The 17,694-nt window shown below is 40.4% G+C and overlaps 1 protein-coding gene across 1 annotated transcript in view; it reads left to right on the forward strand.

Moving 5' to 3' along the window:
- Positions 1–17,694, forward strand: part of FTO (FTO alpha-ketoglutarate dependent dioxygenase) — a 201,963-nt gene that overhangs the window by 14,022 nt on the left and 170,247 nt on the right. Inside the window, exons 2-5 of the mRNA XM_075281881.1 lie at positions 6,118–6,195; positions 7,489–8,080; positions 10,384–10,518; positions 14,609–14,688. Coding sequence (XP_075137982.1) covers positions 6,118–6,195; positions 7,489–8,080; positions 10,384–10,518; positions 14,609–14,688 — 885 coding nt within the window. The remainder of the gene's footprint in view (positions 1–6,117; positions 6,196–7,488; positions 8,081–10,383; positions 10,519–14,608; positions 14,689–17,694) is intronic.

Consider the following 17,694-nt stretch of genomic DNA (forward strand, 5'->3'; position numbering starts at 1 on the left):
GGGCTCGCAATTAAATTCCCTTTGTCTTTGGTGTGTAGAAGGAAACTGGGAAACCAACACAGATACATGAAGAACATATCAAACTTCAACCAATCTCAAACTGAGGATCTATCCTTAGGATATTTCACAACTGTCCTTAGCCTGGAAAGTCCATTTAAGGAGGTATACTCCTAATTGTAGGGTCCAAACACAGCCTCCTCATCAATCAGCTCCTGCTACTAGGAGTCAACGCTGTATAGTGGGCACAGGCTTCTGAGCTGCAGTAGTCAGTAATGGCCACTATACAGTGGCTGGTGGAGCCGTCGGACCCCAGAATCAGAGATTGATAGCATGTCCTGAGGATAGGCTATCAATACCGAGTGCTTGTAAAACTCCTTAACTGGGTGGGGAGATCTATTAGGTGGAGCAGAGAACAACTGCAGAGACTATTTCTTTCTTTGGAGCACCAGACTGGGAGGTGTAAAAATATACTAAAAAAAAAAAAAAAAAAAAGCAACAGAACAAGTCACTCTTTTGTTTGCCATTGACACTTGAGCAGGCGCCCCGTACCTTTTGACCAATTTTGATATTACAATTCTCTTTTAGGTCACATGAAACAACAATTTTCCAAGTGGAATCTTTTTTTAAACAATAAACTTTTAGCTATTGCTGTTCCATATTTGTTATGGCGCCCCCTAGTGTCCATTTAATTTCCTTTCAAACGTCCTGCAAAAAGCTCCGTTTGGTCCTTAAATGGTTCCTAAAATGTTCCATATTTACCGTCCTTCCCCCTCCAGTCTAAACATTACAGAGAGCGTACCTTACAGTATAACTGAGCGTGTAAACATTACATAGAGGCTTACTGAACCTGAAACAAGTCCACAAGTTAACCTTACACAGTCACCCATGCTGATGGTTACCGAGCAGAAGACATCAGAGTTGTTCTATTAAAATTGTGTAATCTGCTACTGAACGCTTTCTGGTTCATAACTAGTGACCGAAGTATATAAATATATTTCATGTATATTGACAGATAGAGTTATAGCACTCAATGTATATTTCCAGGAGGAATAATGGAGGGACAACATAATGAAAAGTTCCAGGAAAAGAAGCTATAAAATTTAGTGTTTTATGGTTAGCATTTTAGGATCCCTGACAGCTATTCCTTACCCACTGGGTAGTTACAGGGTAACATCTCCTGATCCACACTGGATTTCCTCTAACAGATTTTAAAGCCCAATATATTCTGCTTGCTAGCCACCTTCTTTGAGAAGACATCCCCCTCAAAGACAAGGATATGTCTTGTATATCAAGAAAGGTGTCCAAACTAAACGAAATTCATCAGATTAACAGAAACAAGTGCTTATTCTTTTGGTGTGAATACCGACAAGGTCCTCATATACAGATTCAGGTTTTTTATACTTTCTCTTCCTTTTCATGTAAACCTGGTTTTGGCTTTAAAAACTGCATCAGAGAACCTGGAAACACTTCTGTTGTGTCATAATATCTCGAGCACCATGTTTGAAGTATTTAGGCTGTGTTCAGACACACCACAAATCCTTAGCAATTTACAGTATAATACATGTGGATGGGGGGCAGGTTTGCTTTTTCAGTCCTATGCTGTGCAGTGAGAGAAACCTACAGTAAGATCTCATTGATATGTGTTGTGTGTGTAGTCTTGAGAAAGCCTCTAGGTGTCCTTACAATACTGCAGATGGCCTCCTGTATTTACCTTCTTGTCCTTTTAAGCTTCTCCACCAGGAAGTTTGTGGAATTGGGCAAAGGGCGTCAGCTAATGTATTCCTTTCCACTCGGCGCCATCCCAGGCCTGTTAATGGAGCTGATCTGATGTAATAATTAGCAGGAGCCGCCACTAACTGCGGTGCTTACAAACACCCAAGGTGTAGAGGATCGTGACTAAGTCCACATTCTGGGAGATGGAAAGCAGGCCAAAGGGGACCTTCATCCTTGTTCTATAACCCACTTAGCAGACAGCTAGTTAACTAACCACCACACCTTCCCATAATGTCTCATCCCACCCTGTGCACCATATCATGTGTAGTCTGTGGCAAATGCAGACAGGTATAGGACTGGCTCTGTAATTTGCGGTACAGACACACATCTGTGTGTATGTGTCTGTAATTTATCCACAATTGCTGACAAAATTGCAGTCGTGTGCATGAGGCCTAACTACTGCACTTTTTGGACTTACCGCAGCTTGGCTGAACTGAATTCACACCATACTTCTGCATGCAGAAGACGGAAACCTGTCATGCCGAGTCCGGCCGTGAGTGTCGGTGAGCGTGTTATGCGCTCCGCGGCAAAACAGTTTTTTTTTTAAACTGGACACAGAGTACTGCATGTCCAACTCTGTGCCCGGTTTAAAAAAAAAAAAAAACAGTTTCGACGCGGAGCGCATAAAACGTTCACCGGTGTTCACGACCGGACACTTTTCATACCCATTCAAACATTCCGGCAGGTTTCCGTCTCCTGCCCCTGTTTTGTGCAGGAAACGGAAACCTGCATAACGGAGACCGGGCGCAGATGTGAACGAGCCCTTACCTGGATCACAACCAGCCGTCTGAATTCGCCCATAATCCATATGTCTATTTATCTACCTAGTTTAATCTCAGTCCACTCCTGGCTTTGGTTAAAATAAAGAAAACCAGTAAAATATGCAACAAAAATCAGTATTTCGCCAATGTGACGTCTTAGCCTAAATGCAGGTAAAACACAGAATTGGTGAAAGCTGTACCCCCCCCCCCAAAAAAAAAAATAAATAAAAATAAAATAAAATCTGCTGTCAGACTACATTGGCCACTATTTGTGGTCTCACCCTAAATGTATTCATGTTTCCGATATTATCTATGAGAACATATGAGCGCCATGGCTTCCAGCAGTTGAAGATGGATTAGGGAAGGGAATGATGGGACAACTTGATCGGCTAAGACCCCACATTGTGGACGTGCAGCATTTTTGGCTGTGTTATTACACTACCTACAGCATTACAGTACCTGTTTGCACAATCTGTGTTATTACTAGTTATTACAGCTTTTATTACGTCTTTTCGCTTTATTTGATAATCTGGTTCTCACAATCCACACTTCAGCCTCTACATATGGGGTCTATGTAAACAGTTCTCTTCATAAAGCACTTAAGAATCTGAAAAACAGAAATCCAGCGCAGGGAATTCATAAGGCATTGGGGAAATCATTGAAAAATTGTGATATTTTGAATAAGCTGGGAATGGCCTAAGGAGATTACAGTATTTAAGTCTCAGTAACCATCAGTATTAAATGCATCAGAGATAAATGTTATGGATTACAAAGTTTAGAAATAATTTCTAGATTTATATTAAATATGGTAACGCGCGCTGCAGGCAGGAAATAAACAAGCTCTGCCGTTCATTGTCTGCTATTATTTCACAAGTGTGACTTAACACTTCCACAACCACACAGGGTCACTGCACTTGAAAACACATTACTTCTCCTCCGAGCCCAAAAGGTTAAATGTTCTTGTGCTTGAGCGGTCTCAATGATATCTGCTAATTACTCTGTGCATATGTATGATGGTGTGGGAACAGCGCTGCCGAGTTGTTTATTACAGGGGAGCAGCCTGGTGTGAACAGTTACTTGGATGAGTTTGATAATGGATGACCAGTGTTTATCTAAGCACCAGAGTTAAAGATCTCCTCTGTAATAATTCATCAGTGCAAGTCTCGTTGGCCATTTCCATAGGTTTATTGTCTAATAGTCGGTCATTTATGGTTCTTAGGCTATTGAAGTATTTAAAGAGAACGTATACCATTTAATTTTTTTTTTTTTTTTTTATTTCCCCATACTTGTGGCAGCCAATGTACTGTCATGTACGGGAGAAGGGAAGTTCATGAGATTTAAAGGGGAAAAGTTATTTTTAAATAGCCACATCCTTGCATAGCCTTTAGAAAGTCTATTCCGCACCTACCTTTAGTATGTAAATTGCATCAGTGGTTTTTGAATGAGCCCGTTTTTATTCATATGCTAATTAGCCTCTCTGTGCACCCCGGAAGTCTCATCGTGCACCCTCTGCCTATTCTTTCCTATGTATGTGTACAGCACAGGCTGCTGCTGATGACTTCCTGCTTCCTGTTTGCACATACACATAGGAGATAATAGCAGAGATGAGTGCTGCTGGGAACTTCCTGTGCTGGCTGGAAGCTAATTAGCATATGAATAAAAACGGCTCATTCAAAAGCCACTGAGGCAATTTACATACTAAAGGTCTTTGTGGAATAGCATTTCTAAAGTCTACACGTGTGTGCTTAGTTAAAAATGACTTTTCCCAATGATAGAGCCCCTTTAACCCCTTAAGGACCAGGCCATTTTTTGGTTTCGCATTTTCGTTTTTCCCTCCTCACATTTCAAGAGCCATAACTTTTTCATTTTTCAGTTCACAGAGTCACATGATGGCTTATTGTTTGCGGGACAAATTGTACTTTGTAATGGCACCATTCAATATGCTGTGCAATGTACTGGGAAGCTGGAAAAAAATTCAGAATGAGGTGCAGTTGGAGAAAAAATGCATTTGCGCCATTTTCTTATGGGTTTAATTTTTACAGCGTTCACTGTTTGGTACAAATGACATGTTACCTGTGTTCTACGTGTCAGTACGAACGCGGTGATACCAAATTTATATAGTATTTGAAATGTTTTGATACTTTTAAAAAAATGATAAACTTTGCAAAATAGAAAAAAAAAATTGTGTCATCATGTTCTAACACCTGTAACTTTTTCATATTTCCATGTATGGAGCTGGTTGTGGTGTCTTTTTATGCGGGACAAGATGACGTTTCTATTGATACCATTTGGGGAAAGATCTGATGGTTTGATCACTTTTTATTCAATTTTTTATAGGAGGCAAAGTGTTGAAAAAAACGCTTTTTGGCTGTTTTTATTTTTTTTACTGCTACGCCGTTCGCAGTACGGGATAAATGTTTTAATATTCTAATAGTTCGGGCATTTTGGAGTGCGGGGATACCTAATATGTTTATGTTTAATGTTCTTTAATGTTCTTTAATTACTTTTATAGCTAATCTAGGGAAAGGGGGGTGATTTGAACTTTTATATTTTTTTTTATTTTTTTAATACTTTTAAAAACTTTTTTTTTTCTTCTGTTACATTTATGATCAGACCCCTTAGGTACCTTGAAACCTAGGGGGTCTGATCGCTCATACTATTCACTGCAATACTACAGTATTGCAGTGAATAGGAAAATCGCAGCACTTCTATTAGACGATGCCTCTGGCATCGTCTAATAGATCTCGTGCAGAGACAAGCCTGGAAGCCTTCAATAGGCTTCCGGCTGTCATAGCAACCGATCACCGCCCTCATGTGACGTTCAGGAGGGCGGCGATCGGCAAAACATGGCGGCGCCCATGCCGCCGGCGCCGTTTACACACTGCGGTCACGTTTGACCGCAGTGTGTAAAGGGTTAACAGCAGCGATCGGCTCGGGCACCGACCGCTGCTGTTAGTGGCAGGTCCTGGCTGTATGATACAGCCGGCATCTGCCGTGTATGGAGCGAGCTCAGCGTGTGAGCTCGCTCCATACATCCCCATGCGACCCATGACGTACAGTTACGTCAAGGGTCGCTAAGGGGTTAAATATATGTCCTCTATAAGCTATGCAAAAAATGTACAGGGTAAAGATATCTGGGCTACAGCATATTGGTATATGTTGCAGGTTTTTTCTGCAATGCTAAAGTTGAAAGCTGCTGCAATTGTGAATTTCAACACAAGATAACACGGCATTTTGGGGGCAATAGGAAAGTAGCAATAGTGATGTCCCACTTGGACTCCTTAAATTTCTCTTTCAAAACCACAACTCATCACAGTCTAAGAATCCCAAAATGCATTCGACAATAGACACAAGTATTTTTGGAACAAAATGTCTCAGCAATAACATTAGTGCATGATATAAGGACATTGCCACTTTATGTCATGGCGGCCAGGGTCATTATTTGGCTGGTGTCTTGCATGGGACAAGCATTCTTCCAGGCCACGTACTATGTAAGTAGTCCCAGTGTCCTCTATTTCTTGCACTGTATCGGAATCCATTCATGTTTCATGGTTTATTAATATTTATATTTTTATTTTTCTAGAAAAGAAAACTTCTTCAGCAGCTTGGTGACGTTCCTTTACAATATCTCACACCAAAGGATAATGGCTTCCATCAGTTGGTATGTATAATCTGCGGCTCTGCCATATATCTTAGATGGAAGTATCGCAATAAATTAAGACTGGCCATTAAATTGACCCAGAAATGTGAAATCGCTGATCGTCCCATGCTGGAGTCTGATCTATTTCATGTAGGATTTATCCTCCCCCTCTGCCGTTTCTTCCTTGTAGTCAATAGTTGAGTGGTAGGATGAAGTGTCTTCATAAGTTCTCTCACTCCTGCTCAATTAACTTTTTTTTTTTTTTTTTTTTAGCTTGTTTAAATAAAAACAAGAAAATTGAGATTAAAATCAAGAGTCATCCATAAACATGTAAGAAATCTAGATTTTATTTAGGCAAAAATCACCCAGAAGAATAAAGAATTTAATAATACTCGCATGCTAGGATGAGATGGTACATCTGTAGGGTCATGGAAGGATTTTGCAATATAGTAATGCATAATTTGCATTCCGCGTGTGAACACTTCCGTGTGGCTAGCCGTGGCGGGATGCCATTGCAGTGCCCCGGCATCCAGTTGCGGCATTCCAGTCCGGATTAGACCCAAAGAATATGCAAGATACTAGCTAGCGGAAAAAGAAGCAAGTGGCTCCCAGTAAGTCCATAGGAGTCGTTTTTGGAGGCGGATTTTGATGTGGATTCCGCATCAAAATTTGCTCCAAAAAACCCTGTGTGAACATACCCTAAATGGATCCTATGGATCCAATCTATACCTAATGACTTTTATACAAGGGTCAGTCAGATATTCATTGAAATTTGGTCAGTACAGAGCTTTATAGATGTGGACAGACTTACTAAAGCATATCTCCAATTGTAAAAGCACTTGGTAACATATCTTATTAAAGAAATATGTTTCCTTCTCCACCTATTTGACTTCTTTTGCTTTTCTTCTCTTCCAGACTGTAATCCGTTTCTATACTAAACTCGTACAGAGCTCTATGAGATCGGGGACGGAGGAGGCTTTTTTTGTTTTATTGCCTCATTCTGTGCAGTGATAATTCTTATCTTGCGATTTAAGAAGAGTCACTCACAGTGTAGCAGAGCATAGCAGCTGCAGTTACTTGTGTGTATTTTCTAGCAGCATCCTTTTCCTCCCCCTCCCCTTTCCATAGACCTCTATGTAAAAACTAACCCAGCCTTATAAAAGGAGATAAAAATATTTCTTTAATGTTTAATTTATGGAAAATTGACTTATAATTGGAGATATGCTTAACTGTATGATATGTTTCAGGCTGATATGTTCTGTGCCTACATCACCATATACATCTGTAAGCTAAACCAATGTATTATTGTTCCAGTGGAGCACCAAATATTCCAAGTTGGTTATCCAGGAAGCAGACCACACTCCTGCAGAATTACATGGTGCCGTCCAGAAGGCATTTCTAACGTTACTCCATCATGGCTGCTTGTCTCAAGACCTTGTGCAGTTGAAAGGTAAAGATCTACTAACGCCAGTATCCCGCATCCTGATTGGCCTTCCGGGCTGCACGTACAAATATCTAAATACAAGGCTGTTTGCCGTGCCATGGCCAGAAGATGGACACAATATTAGCTACAGCACTGAAGACTTTTTTGGAGCCTGCAAAGCTTTTTATGAGTTAAATCGATTTCTTCATCTTCAGACAGTCCATGAATTGATAAGAAACAAACCCTGGACAGAACACCCTAGGCACTCACACCAGCAGATATCCTTACAGCACAATGAAGAATTGAGCCAAGAGGATGTGCAATGTTTTAATGTGACTTTGATAAATTACATGAACCCACAAACCATGTCGTACTTGAAAGAGGAACCGTATTTTGGTATGGGGAAAATGGCAGTGAGCTGGCACCATGATGAGAACCTCGTGGAGGGATCTACGGTAGCTGTTTACAACTACAGTTACCAAGGTCAGAAACCATTTTAATGTCTTTTATGTAAAAGGGTTATCTAAGTTTTTAAAGCTGATGGCCCATTCTTAGAATAGACTATGTGAGGGCACAACTCTCGGCACACCTATGATAAATGAGGCGTTTGAGGGGGCGCTCACTTAGAGCAATGCAAACCATGAATAGGCCACAGCACTCGCCTAAACACCGTGACAGCTTTAAACAGGTGGGAGTACGAGGAGTTGGTTCATAGCCAATCATTGATGACCTAGCCTAAACTAGGAAAAATTTGGATAACCCCTTTAAGATTAAGTGGATGGCCCAAGTTCATCTGCATCCATACAATCTGTCCCTTTCATTCTGAGCATCTTGGTCAAGTAATCACCTGTCTGACTACCAGTACTGTGCATGCTCTATGGTGTAGACATGTGGTCAGTCTCTTATGTGACTGCCTCTGAGCGACAGGTTTACTTCATCACTTATCAATTCCCTCTTGGTAGTACCCCACCACTATCTAATAGACAGTAGCCGTCCACTCTAAGTGGTGGCATTGAGAACTGCAGCTCTGCTCCTATTATTTAAATAGGTGTAGACCTTCCGCCCTCTCTATTGCTATAGCGCCCATAGCAGATCTGTGCAGGGTTCGGATGTCAGACTCCTACAGTTCAGATATGTATGACCTCATTTTGTAGATGGATCATCACTATCAAAAATGCACTGGGAGCTGAAAAACCTCTCTAAGAACCCTCCCTTTGGTCTTGAGCTCTTGACCCATGTGAAGGATGTGAGGAGCCTTTAATTCTTGACTACTAGTCTCAATAACACTCTGGACGTCTTTTGCTCCATCTGGACTCCCTGGGACACATACTGCACTTACAATTTCAATAAATAATAAAAACTACAGTCATAAAAAAAAAAAAAAAAAACCTTTTAAAAGTGTACTTCCAGCTACATTTATACCTTGTGTAAATGTATGGCACTCGATAATACAAGAAGCCTTATATATATCTTATTAAAGAAATGTTTTCTTCTCAACTTTTTGTTACTTTCTACATATTAGGGTCAGGGGATAATCGTACACATCAGGGAGAGTGTTTGCCTACATAGGCAGTACGGAGACTTACAAGTCATTCCTGCTCCGCTAGGGATTCTGGGTAAAAAAAATATGCAAATCTATTCTCCAGGATGTAATTAGGAGAACAGTGCACTCTGTACGCAGCCCTCTAGAGGGCAGCATCCTTAACAGCATGCATTACTCTCACTTAGTCTCTCACTTTGCCAAATCAGTATCCCTACGCTATGCTGAGAATGGCCCAATAGGCCGAAACAGCGCTGTCCATAGCTGGGAATCTGTCCCTTTTGGGATAGAAATACTAATTTGGCAATTAAATCCACATCATGATTAAAAAGACTTTTTAACTGAGTAATGCATGATGTTAAGGATGCTTCCCTCTAGAGGGCGGCATACAGAGTGCACTGTTCTCCTAATTACATCCTGGAGAATAGATTTGCATATTTACTACATATTAGTCTATGAAGAGCAGAGGGGGATGGAAAAGTTGCTTGAAAACACACTTAAATAATTGCTGCTCGGTTTGTAGTGTAGAGGCTACCAGTGCAGAGAATAAGGCAATAAATCAATTAATCAATTAGCCAGCCATCAGCAGACCCCGCCCCCACCGCTCCTTTCTCCATTAGAGCTCTGTTAATATGGAGACAAATCTTATGTAAACAAGCAGTCAGATTGAAGATGAGATGCAGGAGAACAGTTTAAGTGGATATTCTTAATATTTCAATATTGATATGTACTATGCATTTATGAAAAGTTGCGTATAACTGGAGGTTAAAGTCTTTGAGCAGTGCAGGAGGAGAAGGCTAAACTGATGAAGCAAACAGAGAACCAAGAGAGTTGAGGCACCCATCTGCATCTAGTGAGTGTATTGTCTCACAACAAAACTAACAATAACTCAAGTCCTAATCCAGCATTGTTGTGTGATAAAGCTCTCACTAGATGCTGCAGCTGCATCTCCTTATCTCTCTACCTCTTGTCTACTTCAGCATCCTGTCCTACCTCTTGCCATTCCCTCTTCATAGACTACAGCTGGGCTGGAGCTGTAAGGTGTATGACCTGTAGTGTACAGATTTGTTAAGTGATTTGTTACAGTGAGGTGGGAGGTTGGTCAAAGTGATCTATCCTAAACACAGGCCATCAGCTTTAAAGAGCAGGGTGACCCTTTTAACTCCTCTTTCCTTGTGCTGGTTGGAGGCATGTTTCATAGTTACATGCACTGTTTTTTGTTGTTACATTTTGTCTTTTCTTTCAGATAGTGCTATGGAAACCTGCAAAGAAGACGCTAAAGATGCTTTAAAGTGGCATGTTGGTCTCAAGATAGCTTGGGACATAGAGACTCCAGGGCTTGCTGTACCGCTAAATCCAGGAGATTCCTATTTTATGCTGGGTAATATAAACACATTGGTGTATTAGTATTTCTTTTAGATCTTTTGCTTGCTGTTATTCTATTCAGATGTGTTTTTTCACTTTATATAGATCCTAATACTATAGTAAAGTTTACATAGGTCACTTACATGATAGCACAAATAAGAGACTATAGTGCCAAAAGCAATAACCCCAATGCTAAGGCCTCTAATGAAGAGTCGGAGGGCCTGTATGTGGGAGAGATAAGCTCTGCTGTCAGCTATACAACACCTGTAGGTCTCCCTCATTAAACTCCCTTATTTGCCTTCCTGTTTTATGCCGTCGTGAATGAGCTTTTAGTATCAAGTTTTATTTACATCTGCAAACCTTAAGGCAAGACACAATATATAGATTACATGGCAGATGCCCTACAACGCTACATTATATCTCATAGCCAATAACTTTTCATATTTTATGGCTCTCCGTGTCTGTAGGAATAGAACGAGCGTGAAATAAATACTGTATTGATCGCTCTCTGTTTACCATGAATTTTAGAACATGGAATATCCCCCTGGTAGGCATGAACCTTTTATAGGCACCGGTGCAGCCTTTTCTCTTACTTTTCTTTTATTCATGCTTATTTTGATTTATAAAACTCTCTAATAACGTCCTGATCTATTCCGAGTGAAGGCAAGGGGCCAATAAACCCACCCTCAACTTATAAATTGCTTCCTTGCATTGATATTCAATAGGTACTCTCCAGTATTAGCCTGCTGACGTGAACTCAGGACTCATAATGTCAGCGTTCAGCAATATGTTCGGCTTATCCTCTGTGATACCTCTGTTAACTCTTTGGGCACAAGGGCATTTTGCTTCGCTGACATTGCAATGCTTTATCATGTAGAGGACAATAAATCTCTCCCATCAGCATAATCTATCATCTGATACCGGTGTCCATTCTGTAATGTTTTATCCTGTATTAGCCCCAGTCCCTGTGGGTTTATATTTTACGGAGAGGTCAGGCTCTGTTTTTGTCTTTCTTTGATTTTTTTTTTTTCACAATATAGATAAAACATAGAGAAAAGTAACATTTCTGACACATCTGCACTGCCCACAGTTTGGTTTTTATTCTTGTATTCCCGACTTTCCTTCCTTCATCTTTTTCCTTCCTTCATCTGTTTTTTTGCTTTACGTTGAAGTATTATTTATGTTTTTATTATTTATCTATTTTGTTTCCTGACAAAAATGAACAACAAAAACTTAACTGTATTGGATAAAAAAAGAAAAATATCTCAAATTGAAAGAAAATAATAAAATAAGATAATCCTTTAATAGTCCCACAGTGGGGAAATTTCAGCATGTTACAGCAGCATAGTAATACAGATACAGGATAACACACAGTAATATAATACAGACGTAGACACACATATGCTGAGAAGAGAAGATATACTAGAAGTCCATAGCAGCTAAGAAACAGAAGAAGAAAGAAGGAAGACTTCATAGTCATAATCATTAGTTCTCTGTACGGAGTGATGTTTGCTTGGTCTGATGTAGATTATACAGCCTGGTCGCGGTTGGAAGGAAGGACTTGCGATAGCTCCTTCTCACAATATTTTGAATAAGAAATTTTCTTTGAGGCAGGATGATTCCATGATTTTCATGCCACAGACTCCATGTTTAATGGAGTAGAATATTATGTGTTCATGTCATTCTAATATTATTTTCCTGAAATTGCTGGACTATATTAAGATTCAGTAGGGGTACAATAGCCCTCCTTCATTTTAGCTGTTTTTACATGACACTGTCAATACCAGGAGCTGCAGTGCTCAGTCTACTTTTTCATAGTGGCGGTGACAATGGGGCATCACTGCTGCGACTTAAAAGCGTTGTCCCATTAAAGACACTTATCCGTGTTCACAAGATAGGGGGATAAGTGTCAGCTCACTGGAGGTCCAACTGTTAGGTCCCTCAGCGATCAAGATAATGGGATGGAAGGTCCTCACTGACTCCTCCATGTGAATTAAATGTCCGTACATTTGCTTGACTATGGTGCTGCCAGAGATTACAGTCCCATCAGCCCCATAGCCATAAATGGAGAGCCAGTCAGTCACGTGCACTGGTGCTTCATTCATATGGCGGACTTTCAGGCCCCGTTTTCCTCATCGCTGGGAGACCCTGTGGTCAGACTCCATCTATCTGACACTTTCCCATATCCTGTGGATAGTAGATAAGTATCTTTAATGGGACACTCCCTTTTAGGACAGGCTGTCTGTTTTATTAAATTGGATATCCCCTTTAATAAATATCCCCTTAAACGTCTCTCTTTGAGCATTCACTCTAGTGACTGTGGCTATAGAGAGCTTTATCCTAAAACAGTGCCACTCTTTTCCATAGGCTCTGTCCGGTATTTAAGCTGAGCCCCATACCCTTGAATGTGGAGAGCTGTAATACCAGACACAACCTAGAGACATGAGTAGTGCTCTTTCTGAAAAATAAAACCGCCCCTTTAAGTGTAGATTTCAGATTTCTTTTTCGTATCCGGTTAAGGTAACTGAGGATAAGATTTCCATGTGTTAGCGCTACAATGTTTTCTTCTTACGTTTACTTAACATATGGTAAAATCCTTTCATTAAGGCAGCAGACCTTCATGTTAGTATATCCTTATTAATCTCTGGTGCGCCTTCTTTATGGCGTTTCACAGGATTCCTTCAGCTATTAATATGATATTAAATTTTCAGGGAGGGGAGCAATGAAATTTTAGTGCTGTCAATTATAAAATAATGATATAATTTCCTGACTTATATGACAGCATTAACTCTTTGATTTATACAGCAGCCATGGAAAATGTCCTGATGGGGTGCTGATCTGTTTTGCTGTTTGATTGACAGGCGAGTTGCCAGGGAAACACGTTTCATCTCGCACTCAGCGTTTAAACCAACTCACAAACATTTGGCCTACGGCCACTCATTTTAAGACGGCTTCTCCTATTTTGTCCCTGTGTCAAAAGTCACTTTGCAGGAATAAATAACGCCCCGCAGCCATTCTCAGAGAGCCTTGTATATGCAGGGAGATAGATTGGTTCTCGCCAGCAAATAAAGTAAAGATAAATTGGCGCACGCTTTCACCTCTTTACCCTCACTTGGCCCTTGGACTGATTTCAGTCACTAAAGAGAGTGCTGAAGGGAACGTGTATACAGCATTTCCAAAGCAATAATTTTGTGCTAGGAGGTCGCTTGTCTGTGAATAGTTACAACACAAGCTGATGGCAATAATAAAATAATACGCCGGGACAACCTAAGACACCTTCATCGCCAGCGCCGTGTCACACGACTCCAGAGCAATGAAGACGGCAGATCAGTCACTCTTGTGTAGCCAGTGACTGACTATGGACGACCTGTCAGTTCTTCTGACATGTCTCTTTTAGTAAATACTCGCAGATTCCATGAAATAACAATTCTGGAGCATGTTTTCTTTGAACTCTGAGTTACACAATTCCTCTGTTATTCCTCCTGGAAATATATAGGATGACTATGGCAAAGGGAAGGAACTATAATCCCTTAAATGAGTGGCGTTTGGAATATAGGATACTGATATTGCCGTGGGGGCCTAAAAAATGCTCCTTATGTTGTTGTCACGTTTCGACTGCCCACTCTTGTCTAAAGGTGTTGCATGTGCGGCGATTCCAGTGTAGCACTATTGTACAAGTCCAGACAACTCATGTAAGTGTCGATAGCACCTTCAACCTATTTCTAGTAGAATTTGGGAAAACTTGGAATTAAAAAGTCACATTTGTTTAGTAACTGAGGATACTATTTCCACGTGTCACTGCTCCAATGTTTTATTCCTCTATTTATTTAACATATGGACCCCCGTTCCTTTCATTACAGCAGCAGACCTTTATCTTACTATATCTTTATTAATCTCTTGTGCGCTTTCTTTGTACTATTATAAATACCATATGACTTGTGCAGGTTTCCATTCCATTTTGCTCTGTAGGGTCTCGTCTGTGTCAAAAAGCCACTGCCAATTTCTGTGTCATGTTGCATCACGACGGTTGTGTAAGCAGGATTTTGTTCTAACTGGATGTCTATGATTGATTTCCATGTTGTGCTTTCCTATTGATCTTTCTATAGATAACCTTAACACAACTCATCAACACTGTGTACTTGCTGGCTCTCAGCCGCGGTTCAGCTCCACACACAGAGTAGCTGAGGTATGCTATTTCTATTATATTGTGCTGTGTTGTATACCGTGAAGAGACTTTCAGAGATAATGTGATAATAAAATATATATATTTATGCAACCTTTAATCCGCAACTGCTCCAGCATTGTAAGCATCTTTTTATAGAGGTTTTCCGGGCTAAAAATATTGATGATCCATCGTATAGATAGGTCATGAACATCAGATTGGTGGTGGTCTGACACTTTCCACCCCAAGATCAGCAACATATACACAGAGAATGATGCAGACAGCGCTGGGTAGTGGCCAGACCAGGTTACTACAGATCAGAATGGGAAGTAAGCTGCAGTAACGTGGTTTAGCCACAACACAGAGAACAGCGCTGTCTGCTTCCTGCTCCATTCTTTGTTGCAGCTGCTGACAACAACTAATGGATGTCTGACCCCACCAATCTGATAATGAATACTTATCCTTGGGATAGGTCATCAGTATTTTTAGACTGGAAAACCCCTTTTAATGTAATTTTTTGTGAAATGTGTGCAGCCTATTCTCTAGTGCACCCCCAGTCATTGTAGACCTTGAAATCATTCAATCACCGCACCCTAGTATTTTTTATCTGAGGTCCACCCATCTATAGAACAATAATTCAAAGGCTTATGCATCTTACTTTAAGGCCGGGTTCACATCTGAGCACATTCGGGGGTTCCGTTCCCCATTCTGCTTGAAAAAACGCAGAGAGGACTTTGCTCTCCGCATTTTTCTGCCGTACCCCATTATAATCTTTTTAAGCAGATTGGGTTTCCGATTTGTTTGTGAACCTAGCACAAAAGAGTCCATAAGACCATATAAAGGTCACGCTCATGGACTCCATGAATGCGTATGGCTTGCCTTTTTGGCACATCAGAATATCTGTTCTGAGAATATTTCTTATTTTAGCTGGAGATAGACATTAAAAAACTGCAATCCAAACAATTGTTTGACCTATAGCTATCATCCTTGAGATCTCGGTTAGTATATGTATCTATCTTGATAGTTGTCAGACGTCTTAGGAGCCCATTATCACTGAGAAGCAATAGATCTGTACAGGTTAAAATACACCCCGCTGGATCCTTGTGTCCCTGATGTATCAGTTGTGAGATTCAATTATTGTCATATCCTATCAAATTCAGCAAAATGCACTGACGAAACCCGGATGTGCTCAAAAGCAACCAAATTCAGTTGTGGTTTACTATTTGGTTTCTAAGGGCAAAGATTGAAATCATTGCTCAAGCCTTGGATCTAAATACCTTTGCCATGGCAGGGTGAACCTTTACTGCCCCTGTGTCCATCTGACCGTCAGTGTTCTACCTGACTACATGGTGTTAAAAATATGACATTACTGCGGTGATGATGATAAAACAAACTAAACTAAAAAATGTCCAATAATAAGGAAACTATAGTAGGAATAGATATGACCGGATTATAATCCAACACTATATGATCTTTATAAACACGTATCCCTGGTGGCTCACTCCTAGCTGTTATTGAAGGAGATTTATCATGTGGGATGATGTAATTTACACCACATTTATCAAATGTTGATAAATTGCCACATCTTTATATCATACACGTCTGTCCTAAGACATTACTCCACTTTCTACCACCCCTTCCTTGTAGTGAGATTGTGACAATTTTTGCAACTTCTTATGAAGTCACGTTTGATAAATCTGGTGCACATTAGGTTGACAAGTAACAGACACTTTCCTATCCAATTTTCCAAACTGGAATAAGTTGCATAAAAATGCAAAATGTTGCAATGTTTTCTGGTCTAATAAGGTGTGAAGGACATGATCAATTCCCTTTATTGTATTTATTTTTTTATTATAATGTATTGTATTTGTACAGTCGGGATCCCCTCTGTAATATAGACTAGAGAGCTACTAACAAGCAGATGTCCATGTATGCCATTTACCTGAATTAGGCCATGTAAAAATTTCCCAGACCACTGCAACTTCACCTGATAATGGCTGGGGGCACAGAGGATAAGAACGTGTCAAACATGGTGCCGCTGAAACGCAATGTTTTTGCAGTTCCAGCAAACATCTACTCTGCGGAAAACGCCTGGAGGTTTGCTTTATAATACTGCAGCATGCTAGTTATAATTTAAAAACACTGGGGGAGTTTACTAAAATTGGCATTTTTGTGGTTAAAAATGAGTCCCGTTTTTGGTGCATGGTGGTTACTGTAAAATATGCACCTAGGACTGGGAGACCTGGGTAGAGACACAAAACAAATGTTTACCTGTGTTATACCTGAAATTAGGGCTTTGTCGATTATGACCTAAATCAAAAGTGTGATTAATTGGGCATTATACCTTGATTAAGATTAATGGGAGATTATTTAGGCCACGCCCCTTTTACAGTATGACCAAGCATTGGCTGAATCTTGTGAGATTTGCCTGGTGATATCATTTGGGCCAAACATGAAGCTACTATTATACTCTGGGAACTCTTCATACCCCAGTGTATAATAAGCGGAGCACCAGGGGAGGTGATCAAATGTAGAAAGCAGTCTTACTCACCTCTGGCCTCTGGTGTAACTCCCTGCGGTCTTCAGCGCATCTGTCTAGGCCTGCGGTTCCTGACAACTAGCAACAGAGAGCCCAGAAGAGGTGAGTAACACTGATTTTATGTTTCCACATGTCCCCTGGGCCCCTGCTAATTATTTTCAGGGGTCTTTAGACCCCAAATGTATAATAATAGCAATTTGGATTCGGACAAGAAACTGTAAATCTTGTAATAACCAATGTGAACAAAATCACGTCTGTTATCCGGGTTGATGTTCGGTTTCGGTTATTTTTCTATTAATCGCCCAGCCTTACCTGAAATCTACGTCCGTCCATGTAACTTTGAGTCTCACGTAGATTTCAATTTTGACACATGGGACCACCCAAAATGTGCCAGAACTATTAAGAGGTCAGAGGCTCTTAATAATTCAGATGCATCTTGTACCAGCTGAGAAATGAGTTATGACAGACGAAACGCCGGTCTTAATAAATTC

Source organism: Leptodactylus fuscus, chromosome 7 (genome assembly GCF_031893055.1).
Source record: "Leptodactylus fuscus isolate aLepFus1 chromosome 7, aLepFus1.hap2, whole genome shotgun sequence".
NCBI classification, from domain to species: Eukaryota; Metazoa; Chordata; class Amphibia; order Anura; family Leptodactylidae; genus Leptodactylus; species Leptodactylus fuscus.